Raw genomic sequence first — 25,429 nt, forward strand, 5'->3', positions numbered from 1 at the left:
TGACATTTCAGACATTTTATTTGAAATGTGAACACAGGGGGGAAAAAAACTGAGCGTCATGTTTGTGGAGATATAAAAATGTTTAACAAAACTGTCCACAAAATGCTGTGGCGCGAGTGTCCTCAGGCCCAGGCCAGGCTCGGACCGATGTCCCACCAAGGCTGCCTCTCACTGTGCACAGGTTTCGCTCCGTCTTAATAAATAAGCCTTTTATTACATCAGAGCATTGAGTCATAAATATCAAAGCGTTTATAACATACATATAAATGTTATCAAAGCAATTACAAATCCAAAAAAAATTACTCCTGTATCAGCCAAAAAAACTGAAGAAAGAAATGCAGAGACCCCTGAAGCAAATAATGATGGCAACGTCAACTCTGTTGGCACAAAAAAACGAAATTTATAAAATGCAAACAAAAGACATCAAAGTAATCAGAATTTCATAAATTATAGGCACTCATGTTTAAAACATCTGCAGTCTGAACTGGCATTGCCATTCAGGTGTGGTTTTACTGATATTTGATCTCTCGCTGCGATAACGGCGTGACTCCTCATGTTCGTGCGTCGCCTTTAAGGCTAACACGTACTGGTCCACTTCCCGTTGCTGGACCATGGTTGTGTTTAGTTTTTTTTGTTTTTTTGTTAAACCCATTCCATCATCAACATGATTGTGGAGACAAGCTCACAATGAGAACACTTTTCACTTTCATTTTCTTTTCCACCACACTACACATCACAATGTCATCTCATGACCCCCCACCCATTCCCCACCCATTCCCCACCCATTCCCCACCCCTGAGTAGGAGACAGACGGATTGACTCACCGTCTATCAGTTTGTAATATGCTTTTCTTCCCGTAACATTTAATGTTTGACATCGAATGGGTTACAATAATTTGACTGCCAAATTTGGGACAATCACAAATTGGGAAATGACACAACGCACCCATTAGGACATACAGTAATACCCATGATCCTCCAGTCCATGATTCTACAAGGTTACAATTCAAAAACTATTAAAATGTCAACCTCGGTGTATCTCATCGTTGTTAAATAAAACCCAGTGAACCCAAACCTTTTAAAACGTACAGAGCCAGTTTGTCATGGATCCGTCAAAAAAAAAAAAAAACTTTGGAAACGTAGCTTTATAGTTGAGGTTTAACATTAACATTAACATTCATAACTAAAAATGCAAAAACCAAACAAAAGCAAAATACTGAGTCGGAATATATTCTGTAAATAATTTCTTTTACATAATGATTTCTAAATAAATAATTGTCACATAAAAATGACAAGACATTCCTGCTGAAAGACACTAAGGGGTTTGATCACCATACAGCCACTTTTTTTTTCTTTTTTCTTTTCTTTTTTAAGCTATGGCCATCAAGCTACACGTGGTGAAATACCATTAGAACAGTTTCACATAATATTCCACCCTGCCGAGATTGCAACAGGCCCGTTACGGGGAAAATAAAATATGCGTGTCGCGATAGTCGAGGGTCTCCTTCCTTCACAGGGCGCAGAAGCAGAGCGTGACAAAGTGTTTACTAGTTTATTAGAGAGAGATGGGTTTGATCTGTTCTCTCTGGAGGAGCTGTTCAGTTGGGGTGTGAGCGCAGCCCTGTGGTAGAATGTGTACATCTCAGTCAGGTTCTTTGGCATTCACTGTTTTCCAGCCAGCCATGATATGCGTATCCTCACTGTTGTGAGAATTTCCTTTCAGCGTTGATTGTATGGGGATAGTACGAGTGGAACTCTTGCTCGTTCGTGTTGCTCGGTAAAGTGCCAGGTCGGACAGTCCGTCTCTGTGCTGCAGGCTTCTCAGTAGCAGCCCTCTCTCCAGCTCTCATCCCTGATACCACTGTAGGTGCGAGGAACTGGCAGAGACCTAGAGGGTAGACACACACCCTCGTGGAATTAGGATAACGCAGCTGAAAGCACTGCACATACGTATTGCACTTATTAGCATGTACAGTACTGCGCAAAAGTCTTAGGCACCATGGTTTTGTTTTTTTAAGTACAAACTTTGTTATAGATTTTTATTTATCGAGTCAGTACAAAAAACATTTTAGATTCGCAAACATTAATTTTCCAGCACAAAATGACAAAAAATGTTTGTATGTCAGTAAAGAAAGCAGCAAATTAAAGTGGTAAGAGACACTTTTCAGACCCAAACAAACAAACAAACAAACAAAAACCCATAATGAAGGCTGCTGGGGTTTGCTGCAAAAATAAGACACGAGTGCAACAGTCAACGTCTCCAGAAGAACCGTGTCTTACAGCTCATTTCCTTATAAAACTGCACACGTTTCACCGGAGACTACAATCAAAAGGGTCATCAGACCAAATATTGACTTGGTTTCATTTATTACTGCTCTTTATAGTATATTTTAAAAAAGTAGAAACATTGAATTATATTCTTTTTTTGAAGGCATCTTTGCTCTACAGCATTTCTTTGTATGCAACTTTCGCACAGTGCTCTACGTGTAAGCCTTGAGATCTTCTCCCATCGATCTCCTGAGAGCAGCGCGAACACCAAGGGATTGTATTTTAACAAAGCAGATTTCATGACTGTAGGCGGCTGCTATGTGAACGTGCTACTGGCTTTTTTAAGTGGATAAATTTCATGGCCTTGTCATGAAGTGATGTTAAGCAGCTCTGTGCATCTAGACATTAAAAATATGAAGAGAATTTAATTATGAGGTGAGCTGGGGAAACCCACTGGATGTCTGCTGTGGCTGAATTCTGGAAAACATCCAAAAATGACAGCACATCGTTTGTTTTCTTCCTACACACAAATCTGAGAAACCATAAGCCATTTATTTCACTGCTGTCTTTCTGTAAAGATCACGATTCCTGCACAGTATAAGAACAGCTATGTTTAATTTTTCACTATACTCTGCTTGCATTTCCCCAACCTGTATTTACTCCACATTTTCTTTCATTTCTCCTTTTGGTTCAAAGTAGTTACAGGTCACATGATGGACAGCTCTTGCTTTTATTTTCATGAGGAAGCGGGATTTTTTTGGGGGGGGGGGGGGCTTTCCATGTGAAACGTGTAGGGTGAAGACCTCATCTGCGATCGATCGTGTGTGTGCACACATCTATAACAAGCTGTGTGGTGTGAAAGCGGCAGTGATTCTGAGATCCTGCGACTCGTGTAGTGTGAACTCGGTATTACAGAGCGTTATGTGGTGGAAAATGTCAAAATATCACCATGTGAAGGGTTTGCCCAGACCATCACACATACAAGTGGCAGTAATTATTAGTGGTTAGTGGTGTACAAAGCTCGTTACAATAAAAAAAAATTACAATTCCTTGGTGAGAGATTACAAGATAAAGTTACATAACCTGATTATTCAAAAGTACTTCGGTATCAAAAATACAAGAATATCTGAAGGTTCTTCAGGGCAGGGTTAATAGTGCATTTACTAAATGTTCAAGCTGCCATGTTTATTTAAAACATATAATAAAGTAGAAATGGCCCCAAAACATACTTGTGTACAGTAACAATATTTGTACTTTGGAGCTATACACCAGTACGCTGTGTGTGTGTGTGTGTGTACCTGCGCACAGGCTGGGCCAGTTTGCTGCGAGGCACAGGAAGACCCCCGGCAGCAGGGCCGCTGGGGCGAGGCAGAGCACTACGGGGCGGGGCCAGAGAGCGAGTGGGCGTGGTAGTGACTGAACCAGGATTAGACATCACCTTCATTGGCTGCCGTAGGGCGAGAGGTGATGGTGCTGCCGGCGTGCGCAACTTACTGCTAGGGGGAACTGAAGAGCAGAGAATTCCAAGAAAGAGGCATTAAAGTGATGCACAAAATCAAGTGTATTTAAGATTTATAAAAAAAAACAAAACAAAAAAAACAAACAAACAGAATGCAAGCAATGTCTAAAAACCATTCATGTGGTCACTATGAATGAACTACAATGGATGGATCAGTTGTAAACCTCCAAATTACACTGGATGGACATGAATACTGAATCACACACACCACTTTTCTGTCAACACAACAGAATAATCCATGTGTAAAAGGACATCGAATCCACTAACAGACATACACACCACACCATCCGTTTATACAGACAAACCAAAACAATTATACAAAAAAAAACAAAAACAAGAAAAACCAACTCACAAGGAATCAACTGGTGTTCAATTAAAATGAATAAATGAGCTGCAATGATGTCTGATTATCACAAGCATTCATTAATTCACTATCCTCAATAAGAGTGGAGCATGCTGCTCCTCCTCCTACTAGTAGCAAAATAAAAAATAAGCAATCACACACACACACAATATATAACATATATATAAATCACAATATGGAAAACAGCCAGCACCTCAGTGAATACTCACTGAAATCTGCTTCCTCTCCAAAGCAACACGAGAGAGGAACTAAAGATAGAAACAGGAGATTCTTGGGTTCAAATACATTCACAGCCAGTTGTTCACGGGCCGTCGACTTCTGCGGCCCGCTAAGTGCATGTGGATGGAGTTTATTTCATGCAGAAGTGTTTTGTTTGCTTTCACAACACCTCTTTAAACTGCCTCCCTCATTGAACCTGACCTGAAGTCACCCATTTTATGGCTAAACAGACCCAGTAATGATCGATGTCAGACATATCGTTTTAAATTATCTTGCACCACCTGAAACGTCCAGGATGGAGCGGTCACTGAAGTTGAATGAATAAATAAACTAAAACATTAAAGCTACGCTGTGTAGGAATTTCTTGAAGTCATTCTTTCCTAAGAAGTACATCCGTGCACAAATGGTGTCCATATACTATTAAAGAATCATATTTAGTGCACAGAAGGTGGTTTGGGACGCAGCCCTCGTTGAATTCTTGTTGAATGTGTACATTACCTGCCTCTCGCAACCTTCGGATTAAGACAGCGCGTTAGGAAATCTTCCACAAACAGCGTTTTTCTTCCAGAGAGAGAGCTTTAATATTTACGCACTTCCTCAAACAGGTATATTAACGTATCGACAGAATGTGAGGTGATGTATGGAAGAGAAAATAAACGCTGAAAAACAGACGGCGATGTTTCAATTGAAGCTCCTCGAGGCTTTTTTGTTTGTAGCTCGCGACACTCATGAGATCCCGTCAGATGGAACAGACAAACATCTCAGCGGAGTAACACATACTTCCTCACACAAATGCCAGCATGAAACCAGGAAAGCATCTCTGCAGCTATAAGAGGATCAACTTGTTAACAAGATAACCTTCACTAAATGCAAAATAAATAAATAAAAAAATAAAAATGATCATACTTTCAGCTAGTACTACATTTCAAATTCCTGACAGACTATATGATAATGTATTCAAACCAGTGACTGTCTATAGGAGTGGAGAACATGGCGCCATTTACTCGAAACCTTGCGCAGTGGGTCATGAGCCATAGCATGAACAGTATATACGGCTGCTCAGACGGAGGGCCCGTCTCTCGACTTCACATAGTGATCTTGGACACGCCCCTACTTCATTCCAGCAGTCCTCACGCTGAGAGCTTTTACCTCAAGTGCAACTTAAGATGATGGATTGGACACCATCTCAAAGTAGGTAGTACAGCGTTATTAGTGAATATGTAAAATGCTAAACTGTAGTCATATGATTTCCACAGTCGTATCGATTTTACCGTCGACAGTAAAAGATTTTAGAGCTTTCAGTCGTGACTTGCTGAGCGAACATTTGGCTAATCTCATGTTAATCGAAGTAATGCAAGTATAAGTAGCTAATGTAATGTACTAATAAAAAATATATCATTCTAAACAGCAGTCAACATTTACACTCAACACAACATTTTTTTTTTGGTTTTTGGGGCCCATCGCTCTCCACACTTCTCATCTAGCTTGGAAACCTGCAGTAAATTACCCATCTGAATAGAGAAGTCTGCTGAATTGTGCTCCTCTTGTTCTGTTGATGGAATTTTTTTTTTTTTTTTTTTTTTTAAAACAGAAGTAACTGGTTAAACTTATCAGGCTTGCTATATTCGCTAATGCCATACAGTCAATAGAAAATTGTATAGAAACAAATGTAGCTAGGGTTAGCTGCCTTGGTTAACGCCATCATTTCGTTCATAAACGAACTAGTTTAGTCAACAAAATGAGCAACACACCGGAAAAAGGGTCTGTGTACAGCAAAACAAGACATGGCTTTATTACACAACTGTCAAGAAGTTCAGGTGTGTGTTGGTAAGTGCGTGTGTTTTCATGAGGCTTCACTGTCATGTCCAAAACCACTGTCACCTCATTAACCACGCCCTTTTAAACATTTATCTTAAGAAAAAACACGAGGAGGAGATATCAAGATATCAAAAATTATTGTGAAGATGGAGCTTGTAATGTAATTTGAGCTTCCCCCCCATTCACGAACATGGAAATGGGAGGGGTTAAATATACTGTACTGCAACCAGCCACTAGAGGGCCTCAGATATTTTGGCATCACCAACATCCACTCATATACACGATCGTTATTCCACAGATAACCATCATGACTTCATAACCATCAGATCAGGAACTTCTTCAAAAGTCCCTGAACTCACTGACGGAGAGCTTCTACCACCACAATATTAACTCAAAACAACTTCCTGACAACCCAGTGGCCAGGAGTAGGCTGTGTATAAATCCAGGCTTCAGCTAACGATTGTTTTACCTCGTAGAGACGTGGGGCTCTGCAGCCGCTCTTTGGGTTTCGGGGAGGCGCGCGCCGGCCCGGAGAGCCTTTGGTGCTGCGCTGCTGGGAGACAATCAGGAATCATGGTCTGATTCAGGCTGGCCTAAGGTCAGCGTTTAACAGAGTAACCATCGACACACTGATTCAGGATCAGTAAATAACATCATGTTAAAGAGGACAGCCTATAGAAGGACAGCCAGCCAGCTAGCATGGGGTTTTAATCTGATGAAGCAAAGTGAGGGAGCCATGCTTCCACTAGACACAGAGGAAAAACCGTTATCTAGCCAAGGAGTCACTGCCCACTAGAGGGCGCCACAGAAAATGAAATCATTTCACCAAGAGAGGAAGTGCCAATAACATAGCCAAGCTACCTTTAGAGAGGAAAAAGAAAGGTAGGGTACAGGGACAAGGACGGCATGCTAAACAATAGCAAGTTGAAGAAAGAGAAGGATAGAAATAACATGGGACGTTCCACCGATAACACACTTAAATTTCGACATTTCACAAAAGTAGAGTCCTGTAGGCGTGTGTATACTACGTTTATCAGTCAAATGAGCATTACAATCCAACGTTACTGCGTGCTGAGATCAGCTGTCTAGCATTTACAAAGACTATTATATTTCTGCTTACAGCATCGATTATTCTCAAGACTCTACAGTCAGTCTGTGTCCTAACAGCTTTCCTTCACGTTATTACTAAATGAAGCATTGTGACGTTTAAAGACAAATTAATGTTAATTACGTTTCTAAAATCTTTTCCAGAAAATTAACACGATAAATAGTGCCATGAATTAAGTGACATGAAAGAAAGTACAGAATGTGTACAGAATGTGGCAGTACAGAAGAAAAGGTACTGAGTATGTAGCTAAGAAATTATGTGATAGTAATATTTAAAGTTATGCAGAGAAGTGCTCTAATAGCCAAAGGCGAAGAATAACACTTGAATTCACTGGATGAGTACATTTTAAATACCACCCACCCCCTCAGGAAAGTGCTGATTGTGATTTTGTTTTCAATTTGAATCTGTGGAAAACATGATTTGTTTCTTGTTTCAGTTTTCATCGCTGATTCTCTCTTTAGTATAAACAGAAAATTCATCAGCAGCAATTTGCAGAATAAATGGCACTCGTGTGTATGTACTGAACAGCAGACAGAAATTAATTTATTTAGTTAATCTGACTGTAACGTGCATATACCCTCACAGTCCACTTTATTAGGAACACCTGTACACCTTCTCATTTGTGCAGTTATCTAATCGTCCAATCATGTTGCAGCAGCATATTGTGTAACATAATGCAGATACAGGTCAGTTAATGTTCACGTCAAACATCAATGGAGCAAAAGTGTGATCTCTGTGACTTTAACCATGGCAGGGATGTTAGTACCAGATGGGCTGAATTGAGTCTTTCAGAAACTGCTGGGATTTACCCCCCCTAGAGTTTAGGCTCTACAGAATGTTGCAAAAAACAAAAAACACTGAGTGAGCAGTTATACATTTTATGCATTGTGCTGCTGCCACATGATTCGCTGACTGGATAATTACATGAGCATAATGTTCCTAATAAAGTGGACAGTGAGTGTACATGTACTCACTTTATGTCTGTGTCCGTACTCTCTAGCAGAATGCAGCAAACAGGTAATAGTGTATGTCAATGGCCATGACCTTTGGTGTGCAACTTACTATATGATTGACCTGCGTGTTTGTGTGTGTGTGTGTGTGTGTGTGTGTGTGTGTGTGTTCACTCACTGGTTGACTGGCTCTGGTGTCGTGGGGATCCGTTTGGCACTTGCAGGTTGGACTCACAGCTGCGGCTGTTTTTGACAGGTTCGGCTGCAGGGCCGGAGCTGGAACGTGTTAGGTTTGGAAGACTGCGCCGTAATTTCTCTACACACATGTATACGTACACACACACAGGCACACAGCAAAGATCAGAGGCATCGGAAGTATTACGCACCTTCCCAGGTTTCTGCTATAAATTTATAAACACTGTAATTGCTTTTGCTGCTATTAAACATTTTCCCTTCCCATCAGTAAAAACGTACTCAAAACATGTCGAACCCTGCCTACCTTCGTTCTTGATGGAGTTTGTGTGGATTTCATGGGCATGGCCCTGCAGTGAGAGACGGGGCTGCTGCAGGCGGCTCATGACCGGCTGTGGCGAGGCACGGGTGGGTGAACGCGAGCGTGGAGAGTGGCGAGGTGAGACACGGGGTGAGACGCGAGGCGAGGGGCTAAAGCGTGTGATGGGTGGGTGGTGGTAGGCCATGGGCATTGCTGCCTCCTCGTCATCCTCCAGACTCTGTGCGTCCAGCTCCTGATCGCTGAGCGTGCCGCGCCTCAGGGACTGGCATGACGAGCCTGAGCTGCGACGTGACGCTGTTGCAGCGTAGTCCTGACGTAGGCCTGGTGACACACACAGCACGAGGAGTTTTATACAACACCGTACGATCACAAGCGAAGGGTGATCAGGGAGGGAGAGAGAGAGAGAGAGAGAGAGAGAGAGAGAGAGAGAGAGAGAGAGAGAGAGAGAGAGAGACACACCGATATCACAGTCCTGAAACAGGTAACAGATTTCTACAACATGCAAGCATGAAATCTGATGAATATTCTTTAAGTAAAACATTCAGCAAGTTTACTATGAATATAAAAAGGTCATCGGAGTTTGTCTTATGGCATGTTATCATCTTGGATGTTTTATGCAACATGGACAACAGAAGACTGAAGTGTTACGGTTTGGTTGCTGTGAAGATAAATCACTATGTGGCAACGGCAATGCTCAGAGGTCTAATATATGTCTTGTGTTGAAAAAGGAAAAAGAAGCTGAAGTAGCTCATCGCTACTTAAAGCAGCAGGTGTAATTTCTTGAGCTGTACGTGAGGCGAGTTACAACTGCAATACAAACATTAAAAACCACACAGGCGGAGCTACATAGTTCTCCATATTATTGAAGGCATTATCTTGCTTATTACTCAAAAGCATCTTTAAAAGGAATGCTTTACCCAAAAATGCTAGTAAAAGCCCGTTAGCGCAGTTAGATTCTGATTTTATCCTAGTGTTATTTTGAAACAGGATGTTTAACTGCCAGGATGTTATGTAATTAGTGCAGTCTCACGATAAAAATGTAACCCTGACTACCCCAGCTTGTCTACTTCACACAAAAATGCTTTGCTCTGTACCCAATATACTCTCTTGCCCCTGGGGCAGTCTAAAATATAAGGTCAGAGTTTTCGATTTGCTGCACAGACCATGACGGCAATCATGACGACAGCGGAAAGTAACAGAAAATGTTCAATGTTACAGGAGTCCTAAATTATAAATCTGGACAAGGCTTGGGGTTGCAAAACAATCATAATGTCAATCTGGGGGCCCAAAAACCCCTCACTCACTCTCCTCCTGCATGCGGGCGAGAATCTGCACATCGGTGACATCATTGAGCTTGTAGGTGGTAGAAGATCCTACAGAGTCCTCGTCCATCTCAGAAGTACTCAGCTCACTGTCCACTGATGACTGAGGGCTTACCGCGGGGGGGTTTCTGTCCACCGAGCCACGCTGATGACCTGCAAACACACACAACAAACACAAATAGAAAAACAATCAATCAGCCTCTGCTTCACAGCAGTACTTGTTGCGTTTATTTCCAAACAGCGAATGAAATATGAAGGGTTGAGGGCTTGTAGTGTTGAGATGAATGTTAACAGGCACCTGTGCTACTAGGCAGTACCAGCTGTTTGACGATAGGCACTCTGGAGGGAGTGGAGGAAGGCGAGTTGAAGCCACTGCTGTACGGGCTGTTGGCTGCGTTTGGACTGCATGAGCTTCCGTAGGCCATCTGAGGGCTGTAGGTACTGCCGTACAGACTCCGCCTCTTATTCGCTGTGGAGGAAGAAATATAGAAGAGATGGAATCATTTATGAGGAACATGAAGGTTAGGCATTGCTCTATTGATGTAATTTCCACTGAAACAGGAATTCAGGGAAAGATGCATAGAGTGACTCCTCCCCCTTTTTAAACAGCCAATAGCGTTTAGATTAGCTAACAGCCCGGGCTAAGCCGTACTTCACAGTTACATGGATTCGAGCCCGAGCAATAACGATGCGTTGGATTCACTTGTGGAGGATTTCTCCCCACCTCCTTCATCTGTTCCAGCAGACCACGCAGAATCTTCTACCGATGAAGAAAATGAACCTTTGGAGCAAGGCCGTATCAATTACAGCTAAGGACAGAGGGTGTCTGTTCTAACGAAGAGGCAGACGGTCACAAAGCTGTGAGCTGGCACAAATACCTCCTCCTTGCACGTGGATGATTTCAAGCCATTTCATTCTTCACCTTCTTAACAGATGGTAAACTGAATTAAACGTGACACATATATGACCCGTGCTTGCTGATATGATCTCTCTCGCTCGCTCGACAATGACGACTTCGGCAGGGTGATTTTTATAACGTTGGGGGCCAGAGAGCATTTGATTGGACAGAAAATCTGATGAGAAGCTGAAGTGTAGAATGATGTCATCAAAATTGTTGCACCATATTGGTAGTAGAGAGCGAGACTAAATTTTTAACGTGCAGATCTTCTAAATACAAATTGTGTCATTGCTTTGGAGTGCACAAGCTTATAGATAACCTTAAGGTTAACATATTCATACTAAAAGCCACAAAACTTACATTTTTGATTTGATGGGGATGAGACAGATATTGACATCTAAAGATAGTGAACACTTCTCTCACTGCTGCTGAATGTGTCAGCATGACCATGCGCTTAAAGTCTATTTAAGCAAATGACAGAGGCAAGACCAACACAGAAAGCCTTTATTGGTGTGTCCAGTGCTTTAACAATAGACTCTATTCACTCCATATGGGCACAACGTACCTCGCCCACACACACACACACTGTAGCCATTTACTATGAAACACCATGAAAAGCTTTAGTCATTTACGCTGCAGTAATGAAGTTGAACTCTTACTGAAAGCCCACTGCTAGTGGTATTAAGGCTGGCCTGGAGAGCCTAAACTCCCAAAGATTTATTGAGGCTCAGAATCATATCCCAGTAGCACTGATGGATACACTCTCACATGACCATCCACACACTCTCAGCTGGACATTCAAGAGGCCATTAGAGTCCATTTCCTTGCCTCTGCATCCTCCACACTCCTTCCACTTCCTCGGTTTTGCTACTCGACATCTCAAGTCGTCTTCTCCATCTACATTATTTAGGGACAGTGGGCTCTATAGGTCAGCTTAGAAATAAATAAATAAATAAATAAATAAATAAAAATCACTAACACACAATCCTCTGCATGCCCAGCTCTGCTGAACGAATTTTATTATTCATAATATTAATAAATATTATATTATTATAATATCATCATTATATACATACACGACAAAATCCTGATCTTATAACCGTGACGCCATCGGGACAAGCCCAGCACAGACAGAGTCTGCGATAAAGTTAGAGACAACGGCTGTGCTGTGTTTTCGGCTGTATTTAGACATAAAATTTGCTGCTCCTCTCTGCCACTTACTGACCTGCGGCAGAAAGCAGGACCTCACGCTTGCAGGGCAGCGCTGGACACTCTCTTCTATGGAAAGTAGATAAGGTTTGTCCAAAAAGTTGCTAGATTTGTTGTGAGGTGCTTTTTTAAATAAAAATAAAAAGTTGCTAAAGGGGTCTGAAAAGAGCTGAAAAGGCACTGTTTCTGTTAAATTGAGTGAGTGAATTGCAAGAGGAGAGAGGGGGGGGGGGGGGGGAGAGAGGGGCAGGGAGAGGGAGGGAGGGAGAGAGAGGGAGGGCTGCAGCAGCGAGTCATATACTGAGTGAAAGGATTGTATTTGTGTTCTATCAATAATAAACACTAAAGTAATTAAGAGATTTTGTATTTAATGACTTTTTAAGCTCCACTAGATAAAAATGCCTATTTTTAAAAAGACAAATTCAAGCGCTTCAAGCACCTTGTTTGAACCCTGATTATGGGGCATGACCTCTGGCCTAAAGTTGACTAATAGGAGTGCATGTGTTTGTATGTTTGCACGTCTGTGCTTGTATATGCATGTGTGTGTGTGTGTGTGTGTGTGTGTGTGAGAAAGAAGTCTAGACGGAAGATTTAACAGGAAACGGACTGACGAAAGCAGTCCTAATCTGATATTTGGGAGAAGCATAAAGACGATTGCAAAACTTCAAGAGTTATTGCAAGACATTTACTATCACAGATGAACAGAACACTGAATAAACTGAATGCAGACACTCGCAAACACACAACGTATAATATACAACAACCAATTCGGATATAAAAAGGTCAAAATAGACTGTCCAGTGACATCTGCCTCATATTATCTCACTGTGTCTGTGCACTAGTACTGAGCAATATGAAGATACATGAAATGTGTGAAATTAAGCATTACTAGAATGTCACAACTGCGAGATCGTTAGAGATCAAGCTAACAGCCTTTCTTTGGGGTAAAAAAAAAGAAAATAAGATGATGGATTACTTGCAGAAAAGGAAAAAAAACCAACAATTTCCACATATAAGCATACAGACCCAAATACCTTCCTATAAACATAAGACCGTTGTTTCCATCCATATGTGGATTAAAATGATGGCCTTTCCAGACCAGTACAGTTAATGGCGAGGTCTCTTCTCACAGATGTTACAGTAAACCGACACAATCGGACACCATCTATCTATCTATCTATCTATCTGACTGACTGTGTGTGAGACCAGAGAACGATATACATTTTAAAGAATTGGCAGGTAATATTTTGACTTGAGTAAGCAGCACAAATGAACTGGAACTGGTTTCCTGGCCTCCACAAACCCAGAGCGAATACGTCTGCAGGGTCTATTAGTGAATAAGCAGCTCGGCCTTTCTGTCTGTCCAGCTCACTGTTAAAACGCAACCGAAATAACTTGGATAAGCAAAGGACCAACCTGTTACCAAACTATTATTCTTCTTTCAAGGTAAACATAAAAATGAGCTAAAGCAGCAAAAATACTTCTTAGAATTAATATTTAGGACTTAGTGCTGAGAAAGCACAGTAAGGTTGTTAAAGAGAAAAGCCTACAGCCACTGGGAAGAACACAGAGACCTGAAAGCAGAGTCAGAGAAAGATACAAGCACAAGTAAGGGGAGGTCACATGGAGGAATATGTGCGTGTGTGTGTGTGTAGGGGGGGAAGAGGTGGGAGAGAGAGAGGAAGAGGAGGAAGAGAAAGATACACAGAGAGAAAGAGGTGGGAGAGAGGAGGGGGAGGCTGTGTGAGAGTCAAGGCAGGAAACACAGATGTAGAGGAAGAGAGCAAAAAGAAAGTATAGTATAAAAACAGCAGGAGTTTGACAGAGCACAGAATCAGAAATATAGACCAAGCATAAAAGATTGAAAAGAAAGGGAAAATGGAAAGAGGGAGGAAAGAGAGAATGTGTATGTGTGTGTGTGAGAGAGAGATAGCCTAGAGCAGGGGTTCCTTTATTAAATTCAGCCCCATCGGTACTGATGTATTTGAATCCTTTTATAAAACTATTCAATTATTAGGCTCATTATTAAAATGTGTACAAGATTCTGGAGCGGTTTATTCCTGAACTTTCCATGGACAACACACGTTCAATCCCTGTTGAATTCATTTGCAGGCCTTCTTGTTTCTCCGTTATTATCATTTTTACATCAGACAAAACAATCTTTCAAATATCGGATCCTGTAACAATGAGCAAAGACTGGAATCAGATTAGAAAATAAATTTCTTTTTGACACTGGAAAATGTTCAGATATAAGGAGACCCGACTTGGTTTGATTATATTATATTTATAAAGTAATGCAGTTCCTTTTTGTGTAAAAGTGTCCACTGGCCTAGTGTGTCTCAGTTAAAGCAGCTCTCAAGTCTGAGCAAATATGACTGTAAGGACTGTGCAAGCGTAATCCGGAGTGACTCAGTTTCTGTAGATCATGCTTATGCTAAAGAAAGCAAGCACTTGATCAGAAACAACCCTGGCACATGTCTGCAGACACTCGAGTACTCGACACAGGTTTGCTTTGAAATGAAACCTGTCCACAACATTGCACAATGTGTAAACTCAAAGCGCAGGACAAATGCAGTTACTGACTCCTAAAAGAAGGAACCGATTCTGAACAGCTGAAATGAGTGGTTAGTGATTCCAGACTTACTTCCTGTACTAGCCTATGTAGGTTTGTGATAAAAAGCCCCGCCTCTGGTCTTCATCGGCTGCTCGCTGACAGCAGTATACCAATCACAACACTGGGACCTCCGACCAATCAGAGCAGAGTATGCTCTCTGAAAGGAGGAGTTTAGAATGAATCCTTCAGAACAAATCGTTTAACGAGTCGTTTGCGGGGTGGTTGAGTTTGCGGCAATTTCAATTATGAGCACATTAAAGTGTTTTTTGATCTTGGATGCATGAAAACTATTGTACGAGAGCTTTTAAACAAAGTTAGGCACGTTTCGAAACCATAATAGTTGCACTTCAAGAGAATTCCAGCCAGTATCAATCTGATCTATCGGACATGCATCATGCGCTCGCATGAGTCTCCAACCAGTTGGTGGTGAAGTTATTCATCAGCAGAATGGCTGTGTGTAAACATATTACTGTTCAGTAATAACTTCTGAACAAATACAGACTAATATTATAATGATAGTGAATATATAGTAATGGGGAAAACAAAATAATTATGAATTATACACACAGTTTAAAACATAAATAAGTTTATAATCAAAGTTCATGCAGCTGGATATTATGTTCTAGTCCTTGTTTTTTCCTCTCCATCTCTATTATGTTATTCAACCATAGAGCCATGCCCACTTTTATATTACACACAGGAGTGTAAAAACAAGAGACTGGTTACCATGGACTGAGTAACACAAACAAAACACAACACAACACACACACACACACTCCCCAGACATCTTACCAGGAAAGAGAAAATTCATCTGTGACTCCGCAGCATTCAAAGGCATTCACGGCACATTAAACTCGTCTCAGTTAATTCACTTCTCTTGTTGTCAAAAACACCATGCTTTTGTCATCCTATGAACGACATAACACCTGCAATGTCGGAATCAAAGAGCTTATAACCGACATGCGTAAACAGGAGAGATAGGGCAAATCGTTCAGGCTTCTTTTCTTTATATTAAGCAACTTATTAAAACCCAGTGGATTACAGCCGAGTGAATAAAATATTGACAAATATTGCAGCATCATACATCAAGAAAGATCGTGTGAAAATTAAAGTAAATTTTGTTCAGTTCTTTGCATTAGGATGGTCATTGTAACTATTAAATCATGCTGCATGTCTACACGTTAACTTGAACAGACTAGTTTGAGCGGACAGGAAGTCCACTCAAACTACCACGGTGAGCTGAAAAGCATCTCGTCTCAACAGGAATCTGAGCAGCAGCTGTTCATGACCAGAGATTTCACAGTTCGTACAGGATTTCCTCGAAGATTTTTTGTGATCGTCACGCCCCAAAAAAGTTTGATTTTGCTGTGGCTTTTTCAAAATATGTGGAGTTTTTGTGCTTTTTTTGGTGGAAAACTACTCAGAGGGTTGTTTGTTGGTAAACGAGACCTTTTAGCTGTACTCGTGTTCGACGCACGTGAATTGAAGAGGGCTTTTGCCTGAATGCGCGTTGTGACGACGTCACATGACACGCCTCGGCCCGAACCTGCGGAAAATCTGCTGTGACTTTGAAAACCTGCAAGCTCCTCCGAATATTGCGACGTTTCCTTGATTTTGTGTTCATTCCTGCTATCACAAAAACACTTAATCCTGGAGGGATAATGACACTAAATGGTTTTGATGACAGACTTTGGCTCAGGCATTTCAGAATGACAAAAACAACATTTGAGATGCTGTGCGACGGTATTGGTCCGCTGGTTTTACTTTTCTGAACCAATTATCCAATCACATGGTATGTTGAGGCACATTCACAAGACTTTTTATTATTATTTTTTTTTTTTTTAAATGCACATTGAGGAATTTATTCAGTAAATGTGTTTCCATCCTAGTTAATCCGCATGCCTTCTTATTGAATAAATAAAAAAAAAAAAAAAAAAAAAAAAAAAAAAAAAAAAAAATCTGCCTCAGTTGAGCGTTTTTTTATGCGCATTTTGGAGATTTTATTCACATCTGGTGTTTCTATCCAGTGTTTTGTTTTCATGTGATATCCCAAAATGAGTATAGAAATATGTGGATGGAAAGATGGCTAATGAATCTGAGGCTACAGTAGGCACAGACTCAACAAAACCAGACAGGTGACGTTTTCTAATCTTCTTTTGTCCAATCAAGGAAATACATTAAAGTCTTCGATGAGTGTATACAGCTCTTCATCAGCCAAACATACTGATTTATTTATTTATTTATTTAATTTTAATCAACAACTGAGCTACCAAGCAACCAATGGCTTCACCCACACACGTCCATGTGGCTACAGAAGGACGTGTGGACCATGTCCAAAACGGCACTACTTCTGATTGAGCCTGATCTCTACAGCTCGAATCTAAGTGTGTGAGCACATTGTGGAAGGTCGTGGTGGGGAACTGAATCACACCGAAGGTTTGTAGACGCACGGTAGTGTTACGATCGTAACAGAGTAAAAATGGCACGGACACCTCTCCCAATGATCTGAGCTCTCCCAGAACTCCCTGACCGTTCCCTATAATTAGTGCAAGAACACACACAAGGATGTGCGAGCTCTTAAAGCAGAGGACAGGGTATAGTAAGCTGCCAGCCCACATGCTAAACACAGACTCAGTGAGAAGGAGATGGGAGGAAAACAGACAAAAGAACCAAAGTGGAGGAGGAGAGGAAAGGAGGAAGAACAACCTCTTTAGCAGTGAAGCCTAAAAATAAATAAATAAATAAATAAAAAAATTTTAAAGCAAGTGAGGGGGAAAAAATTTTAATGAAATTCATGGGAGCTGTGCTACTTAAGCTGGGAAAAAGAGATTAGAGATAGAGAAAAGCACAAGAGATGACAGATTGGTGTGTGTGTGTGTGTGTGTGTGTGTGTGTGTGTGTGCAGTACCGGTCATGGTGAGGTCGAGTCTGTGGAGAAGGGAGCGTTTGGCTGACTCCATGTCAGGGCTGGGGTTGTCCAGGGCTTGTCTACACCACACAATAGGACTGAGTGCTTTCTGGAGAGGGCTGTTCAGCTTTGCCTCATACAACCTACCAAAACACACACACACACACACACACGTAAGTACTACAGTGTATACTTTTATAGAGAAGGAATGCCAATCAGTCTCTGCTAGTAAAACGTCCTAATAAAGCTAACATTATAAACAGTAATGACTGATCCTAGTTCAGTATTTGCACACAGGTTTTACTCAACAATACAATATTACATTTATCAAAGCCCATGTAGTCAGTTGAACTTAACCACTTATGAATTAACTGATATTTACGTTCCCACATACAGCGATTGTATCGCTGCAAGTCACCAGTCATTGTACTATGTAGTCACCAATAGGCGTTCTTACTAGCAATGCAGCGAAAGGGAAATTCGGGGCCGAAACTGAAAATTCAGGATGCGTTTGGCCGAAAACCAAAAATGTACTAAAAAAAAAAAACCCCAAAAAACCCAAACAAACAAACAAAAACCATTTTAAAATAGTTTTTTTTTAAATATAATTATATTAATATTAGACTCGTCATTTTATGAATCTAATGAATGTGAATATGAAAAACTATAAACCAATAGAATGATCACACTGCTATTGAAATGAACACCAAAACAATATTAAATATATTATTCTCCATTCAGCTCTGCAGCAATCAAATTTAACAGATTTATGTTAAATCCAATTATCCAAATAATGTAGAGTTCTAGAAAACTATTATGAGATGCAAAACAGCAGTCAGGTAATGAATTAGGCCTCTGTTCTGTTTACGTAAACAGATTTCCACATGAATGAAAGATTATTGTGCAAATCCACAGCAATGGAACTAAAACCAAACCTCAAACTGTAAACGACAGATGTAGCCTCAAGTCAAGAAGAAAGGTTTGCAGGGCTACACGAATTGTAATGTAACTGCTATACACACAGCAAACTGGACAGCTTTCTGTTTAAGCAAAAGTTGCAGGTTTGGGCGGCGGTGGATCAGGTGGTAGAGCGGGTTGTGCACTAATTCTAGGGTTGGCGGTTCGATTCCCGGCCCACATGACTCCACATGCCAAAGTGTCCTTGTGTAAGACACCGAACCCCAAGTTGCTCCCTTGAGCCTTGCAAGTCATTGTGTTCATTTCATTTCAGTAAGGTTAAAAAGAGCACTATATAAAGTGCAGACCAGACCAGGTTTCTCTTCGAGAACAAAAGTTGCTCAGCTTTCTGCCAGGAGAGACGGTTCCTCTCCTCATCAAGAACATGAGATGCTGCACTGAATAGTCTCTCACTCTCTGTGCTGGTGCTTGGGGCAGATAAATACCTGCGTGCAAGGTAGTCATCCTTGTGCAAGGATAAATTACGTGTTGCGTGCAAGGGTAAGCGTAACTGCGCTCGTTGTGGCACTGCTGTGGGTCGGTGCACTTTCCTGTAGAATTTCATCAAATCTCATCGGGAGATGCATTCATTCATCACCTCCTGCATCATTCCCTGTGCACGCTGCTTTTTCTCCTGCGTCAAAGTAACCTCCTTTAAATTGGGGATTTAGTAATATTGCAATGCAATGATAATCGTCGGCTTATATCGAGAGTGAAAATATCGGTGCATCCCTAGTTCCTACTATTGGCTGCCATAGTAACGTTCATCAGTGGGTGGTGCAACTAGCATTCCACTTTAGACAACAAACTAGTTTTCTTGCCACTAAAATGAAACATTCTGGAGCGAGAGAGCTTGTATATAAATTTCACCAGAGTAAATATGAATCATATTTTATGAGATGAAGGAGAAGCAGTCGCTGCAACCAAGTCTCTACAAATTTGTATAAACTTTTCTCAACTTTGTCATGTCACTGGCCACGCCCACATCTAGTCGCCAGCTCTCGCTGTACGAGAACGGTCTCTGGTTGTTTTGTTGCTGCGAGTCGCTGTATGTTTGATGCTACGTTCACACACACAGTGATTTTATCGCTGCGAGTCGCCAGTTGCTGTACTATGAAGTCGCAGGTAGGCGTTCCTACTACTGTATACTACAAAGTAATATGGGTGGTGCAACTAACATTCGACTTTTGACAACAAACCAGTTTACTTGCTGCTAAAATGAAACGTTCTGGTGGGAGAGTGATCTTATATAAAATTCACCAGTGTATATATGCATCATATCGTACGAGATGAAGGAGAAGCGGTGTGTGCTCGGCTGTCTTCCTGCGGCAAAAGCACAAGTGCCACGGATGACATGCGCTCTACTGTCTTCACTCCCATAGTTAGTCGCTGCATAAAGTTAAACTTTTCTCAACTTCAAAGTCACTGGAAACGTATGCCCACATCCGCTCGCCAACAGTCGCTGTCGCTCATGTCTCCGGCTCTCATTGTAAATGAACAGTCTCCGGTCGTCAATGGTCTTGACACTGCGAGCCGCTGAATCTGTGAACGTACCGTGAACGTTACCTTAAGACAAGTGACGTGACGTCACAGACGTGAACTCAGAGCTAAAGAATGGTGTATGCTTTTCCTTTAGTGAATAGTCTGGTTTATTTACCTACAGTATCCAGAGAATGTTCAACTCTCTATAATCAGTGACCTGTGGCAAATTTGGAGAAACATCACAGGAGCTCATTTCAAGCTCTCTGACTCTCATTAATAAAATTATAGGATAAATAAACTCAGAGTGTGTGTGAGAGAGAGAGAAAAAGAGAGATCTTGACATGCAACTCTTCTTTAAAACTGTTACACTAGCAATGCAAAAGTCTGCTCAGAGCACTGCTTAGCTTCATGAATTAAGGGCACAAGAAGCTTCTTAACTCTGGAGGCCAAACAGAACAGTTTTGATTACAGCAGCATTCCTGGCATCGGTATAGCAGCCGTCTGTCTGTTAATCCCCTGTGATGGTAATTCAGGATTACAGCATGACTCAGTAACAGAGACCGGTACTCACGCTGCATCCAATTTACCTCAGAAGTCGGAAATCAAAGTGACATCATTTTGTCTTAGAGCTATAAGGTGAGGGGAAGAAAGAAAAAAAAATACGGACCAGCCTCCATCTTGGTAACGAGCCTTTTAGATTATCCTCCTCAAATCTGTGTAGTCAGTGTTATAGATTTAACAAGCGAATGTGTCTGTATTTTGATTGGTCCAAAGCAAACACTTTATACATTGTAGAGTATAACTCATTTAAAGGGAAGATGTGCTAGCTTGTTTATTGCTGATTTGATGTCACTCCCTGAACTCGGGGTTAGGCCTGTCACGATAATTACGTTATCGTCTTATCGTACGATATACGGACGTAAAGTGGCGTAAAATGGTCTTAAAATGACAATAATATAGTTTATCGCAATTATTTCTGGGATGATATATCGTCCAACAAAAGTAGTTATCGTGACAGGCCTACACAGGGTTGAGGAGACTGTCCCGAGTTTACGAGAAGGAATTCAGAGTTGAATTGAGGGGCGGTTTCTTTTAGTTTTTCCTAATCGGGGGGTTAGTCGAATGCGGCATCCCATCTAATCCTCCTACAGACAGAGCGAGAGAGCGAGAGCGAGCGAGGACAGTATTAAGTGCTAATAATGTTAAAGGTCATTGGTGTCAGTGTGTAAATGTCAAGATAACTGGAATTGGATTTGGAAAGGAAATGTATTTTTGGAACTGGAAATATTTACATGTAAAGGGACTGTATTTCTTTAGTACTGATCTTATTACATTTATTCTTTATTGTATTCATAGCGCAAGTAGTACGTGTTTGATACATAACGGACACGTAGCGGAAAAGAAAACGTGGCACCGTGTCGTCTCTACTACAGTCGACTGAAAGATGTCTTCATGGTGATCAGTTCCTTCATGGTTATATTTCATACTACTGAATGGTTCACTTATCTGCCCTGCCTGACAAGATCGCAAGCTGCCCTCTCTGCCGTCGTTATCTCATCACGTTCCACACTGAGAGACGTGTTAAACACGTAGAGTGACAAAGAAGTTTTTAAATTTCATCACTGATCTCATCGTTGAACCTTCGTCAGGCATGGCCACAGCTGCTGCAGGGATTTCCCACATCCCCTGAGCTTCTGCCCAAATCCACACATACAAGCTCAAGTTCCATACCCGTTACTGCCGCAGTGGAAAATCTGTACAAATTCTGTGGAAAGCCTTAAAATACACGCAATGGAAGTGACAGAGTTCAGACATTTCAGACACCTCAGCTCATATCTCTGGTTTCACAGTAAAAGGGCCGTACCTTTTATAAGCATGGCTTATCTGCCAGAGTGGTCATAAAGCACCAATATATTAACATAAGTTACATATATAAGTCACAGTGGAAGGTCATGTCGAATGGCACCAAAGGACACCAACTGCGCCTTTTACTGTTGAGCACCTGTTTTTGTCAGCAGCGTTGTTTAGGACAAGATGGTCGCCATGAAGCTGTCTGACAGATCTAATAATAGTTTTCTATATTCTGTCTACATCAGGGGGTCTGAAACTTTAACTGTAAAATAAAATCCCATGCACAATGTGAAATAGCAAAGATTACAAGAAAATGGTTGAATCCAGAGCTGAGCCACCCACTGTTAATGAACACATGGATAGTACGCATATATATTATGGCTGAGATATATATATATATATATATATATATATATATAAAAAATCAGCCATAACATTAAACCCATCTCCCTTGTGCCACCAAAAGTGCTCTGAGCTGTCAAGGCATGGACTCCCCAAGACCTCTGAAGGTGTGCTGTGGTATCTGGCACCAAGATGTTAGCAGCAGATCTTTTAAGTCCTGTAAGTTATGAGGTGGGACCTCCATGGATCAGACTTGTTTGTCCAGCACATCCCACAGATGCTCAATCGGATTGCGATCTGGGGAATTTGGAGGCCAAATCAACACCTTGAACTCTTTGGAATGTTCCTCAAACCATTCCTGAACAATTTTTGCAGTGTGGCAGGGAGCATTAACTTATGTGGCGACTCAGTACCATACTCAGTGAGCCGTGATGCATTGTGTGTTCTGACACCTTTCTATCAGAGCCAGCATGCTTTATCAGCAGTTTGTGCTACAGTAGCTCTTCTGTGGGATCGGACCAGACGAGCTAGCCTTCGCTCCACACACGCATCAGTGAGCCTTGGGAGCCCATGACCCTGTCTCAGGTTCACCGATTGTCCTTCTTTGGACCACTTTCGGTAGGTACTAACCACTGCATACCGGGAACACCTCACAAGACCTGCTGTTTTGTAGATCTGACCCGGTCGTCTAGCCATCACAATTTATCCCTTGTCAAAGTCACTCAGATCCTTACTCTTGCTCGTTACAGGTGCCATCGTAATGAGACCATCAGTGTCATTCACTTCACTGGTCAGTGGTTTTAATGTTATGGCTGATCGGTGTACATGTGTAATGGAAACTGTCTTTCTCTCAACACGACAAAAGAAAGAAATATTTACCCAGATTTGGACAAAGTGGACATATTGAATACTAAACCTATACGGTTAGAGTTTTGTTGAATTGATGACAGTGTAACGTATGCAGTATGTCCACAGGAAGATAATACTGGACAAATACTGGAAGAGCTTTGTTGTAGATTTGTTGAAAAACACTGAGGATTTTCACTGTATGATTATGTACGTCGAGGACATGCTGATAGTCTGTGACAAGTGTATACTCATGAAACTTTTTAAAAGAAACAAATTATTATATATTATTTAGATATTAGGCACATTATCAGAGTATGTCCAGTAATAATTTGGCACTCTTTTTTTTCCCCCCAATCATGTAATTATTATTTTTTTTAAATTATGTATTATTCAACTCTCTCCACTCACTTAACACGTTTAATTAGAATGAGAGGTCATTACACATAAGGTGACATTATTCCTGTGACCTGTAAAACTGAATAAATAACTACAACAGCTCAATAATACTTAATAATAATAATAATAGGCTGTGATTTCCTGATCACTGTAACAAGTATAAGCCCCCCTGAGGATCCCTGGACCAAGTTTCAGAGGCATGGTGCTAGAACACCAGACTAAAATTCACATCAACCCCAGACCAGGACATATTCAGGAATATCTGTTGCTCACTGCAGCCTCTTTCACATGCAACTGACTGCTCAGGAAAGTGACATTGGTAAAGGAGCACACGCTCGCGCACGCACACACACACACAGGACAATAAAGGAGGGAGAGATGAACTAGTGCACCACCAACTAATCATTAATGACGTCATCTGTTTGAAACCCCGACCCAGGAGTGTGATGCTTTTGGCGTGTTGTTTTCCTTGTGCTTGATGACTGGAAACAGCCGCTGTGCTAAACTCCAAAAGAATTTAAGGGTGTGATCTCTCTCGATCTCTCTCTCTCTCACACAGTTTTTTTTTGACTCACCAGCTGTCTTCGTCCTCGTTCAGACAGTCCATGTCCTCGAGATCCAGGATCTCCACCTCGTCCAACACTGAGGACTCTCGGTCCTCGTTGTACTCCAGAGACTCGCGGTGGTAATACGGGCTACTGCCGGTGTTTGTGGCAGCGGGAGAGCCGTCGCAGTCATAAGCCGATCCGTACGAGCCATGGTACGAGCGCCTGGGGCTCAAACAGCGCGAGTTCTCCAGCGGCGGCGCTCCAACGAAGCCCCGCATGCCGCCGAACCCCGCCCCGGTGAAGCCCGCCAGCCCTGCCGCCACCGCTCCCGCTGACAGCCCCGAGTCGTAGCCGGCGCTCAGCGGTCTGGCATTGCCCGCCAAGCCCCCGGTCGAAGACAGCAGCGCGGAGCGACTACGCAGCTGCTCGTTTTGCTGCTCGAGCTTCTTGACCAAGTCCTGAAGCTTCCGCACCTCCAAGTCCGCGTTGATGTTCGAGTTGATATCCTCCATCGGGAAGAAGGAGCGCTACAGCCGCGGACAAAATGGCTTCCTAACAAGTCAACAAGCTGCCCAAGTGTTAGTCCTAAAGTCTCCTAACTGTACACCGACAATGACGCAGCTGTAAAGTACGATCCTATGCGTGTGACCGTCATCTTTCCTTAGTAGTTAAACACACGAGCGGCTTGGTCGCCATCTTTACCGTCCGTCAGTTACCAATTATGGAAAGCGGAAAAAGCTGACATGTTACGTCATCACGCAGGCAAGCAGGAACGAGCACGTTTTGGGAGTGACGGCTCACGCGAACGCGCTTTTTTCCTTTTCCTTTAAAAAAAACAAAAAACAAAAAAACAAAAACCAATCCATAAACAATTGGAGATGTAAACGTTTGCCCTCACACTTTTGTAGTCACTTAAATATATAATGACAGTAATTAAATAAACAAAATCAGTGCTATATAATTCTGAAAGGATTCACATACAGTATTTCTAGTATCATATATACATTTTATGAACAAATGTATGTGGACACGACCATCACACCCATATGTGATTCTTTCTCAAACTGCTGCTACAAAGTTGGAAGTAAACAATTGTACAGGATGTCTTTGTATAACAAGTTCCCTTCACTGGAACTAAGAGGCCCAAACATGTTCCAGCATGACTATGATCCTGTGCACAAAGCCAGTTCCATGAAAACATAGTTTGCCAAGGGTGGATTGGAAGAACTCTAGTGTCCTAACCTCAACCTCACTGAACACCTTTGGGATGAACTGGAACATTGACTGCACCCCA

At 41.7% G+C, this 25,429-nt stretch overlaps 1 protein-coding gene across 3 annotated transcripts; it reads right to left on the reverse strand.

Annotated features, from left to right (window-relative positions):
• Nucleotides 1-24,870, reverse strand: slain2 (SLAIN motif family, member 2). Of its 3 annotated transcripts, none has more exons than XM_017455661.3 (9): nt 24,163-24,870; nt 17,711-17,853; nt 10,380-10,550; nt 10,064-10,234; nt 8,745-9,080; nt 8,424-8,561; nt 6,657-6,737; nt 3,566-3,773; nt 1-1,887 (listed from the first exon to the last, which is right to left on the reverse strand). In XM_017455661.3, the coding sequence occupies exons 1-9, from the start codon at nt 24,645-24,647 to the stop codon at nt 1,821-1,823; spliced, it is 1,800 nt and encodes a 599-aa protein (XP_017311150.1). In that variant the 5' UTR covers nt 24,648-24,870; the 3' UTR covers nt 1-1,820. The 3 variants fall into 3 exon arrangements, with proteins under 3 accessions (XP_017311150.1, XP_017311149.1, XP_017311151.1); XM_017455660.3 differs by having other exon boundaries at nt 6,657-6,740; XM_017455662.3 differs by lacking the exon at nt 6,657-6,737.
• Nucleotides 24,871-25,429: the final 559 nt, after the last annotated feature.

The sequence above is a fragment of the Ictalurus punctatus genome, chromosome 25, assembly GCF_001660625.3.
Source record: "Ictalurus punctatus breed USDA103 chromosome 25, Coco_2.0, whole genome shotgun sequence".
In the NCBI taxonomy this organism is placed as follows: Eukaryota; Metazoa; Chordata; class Actinopteri; order Siluriformes; family Ictaluridae; genus Ictalurus; species Ictalurus punctatus.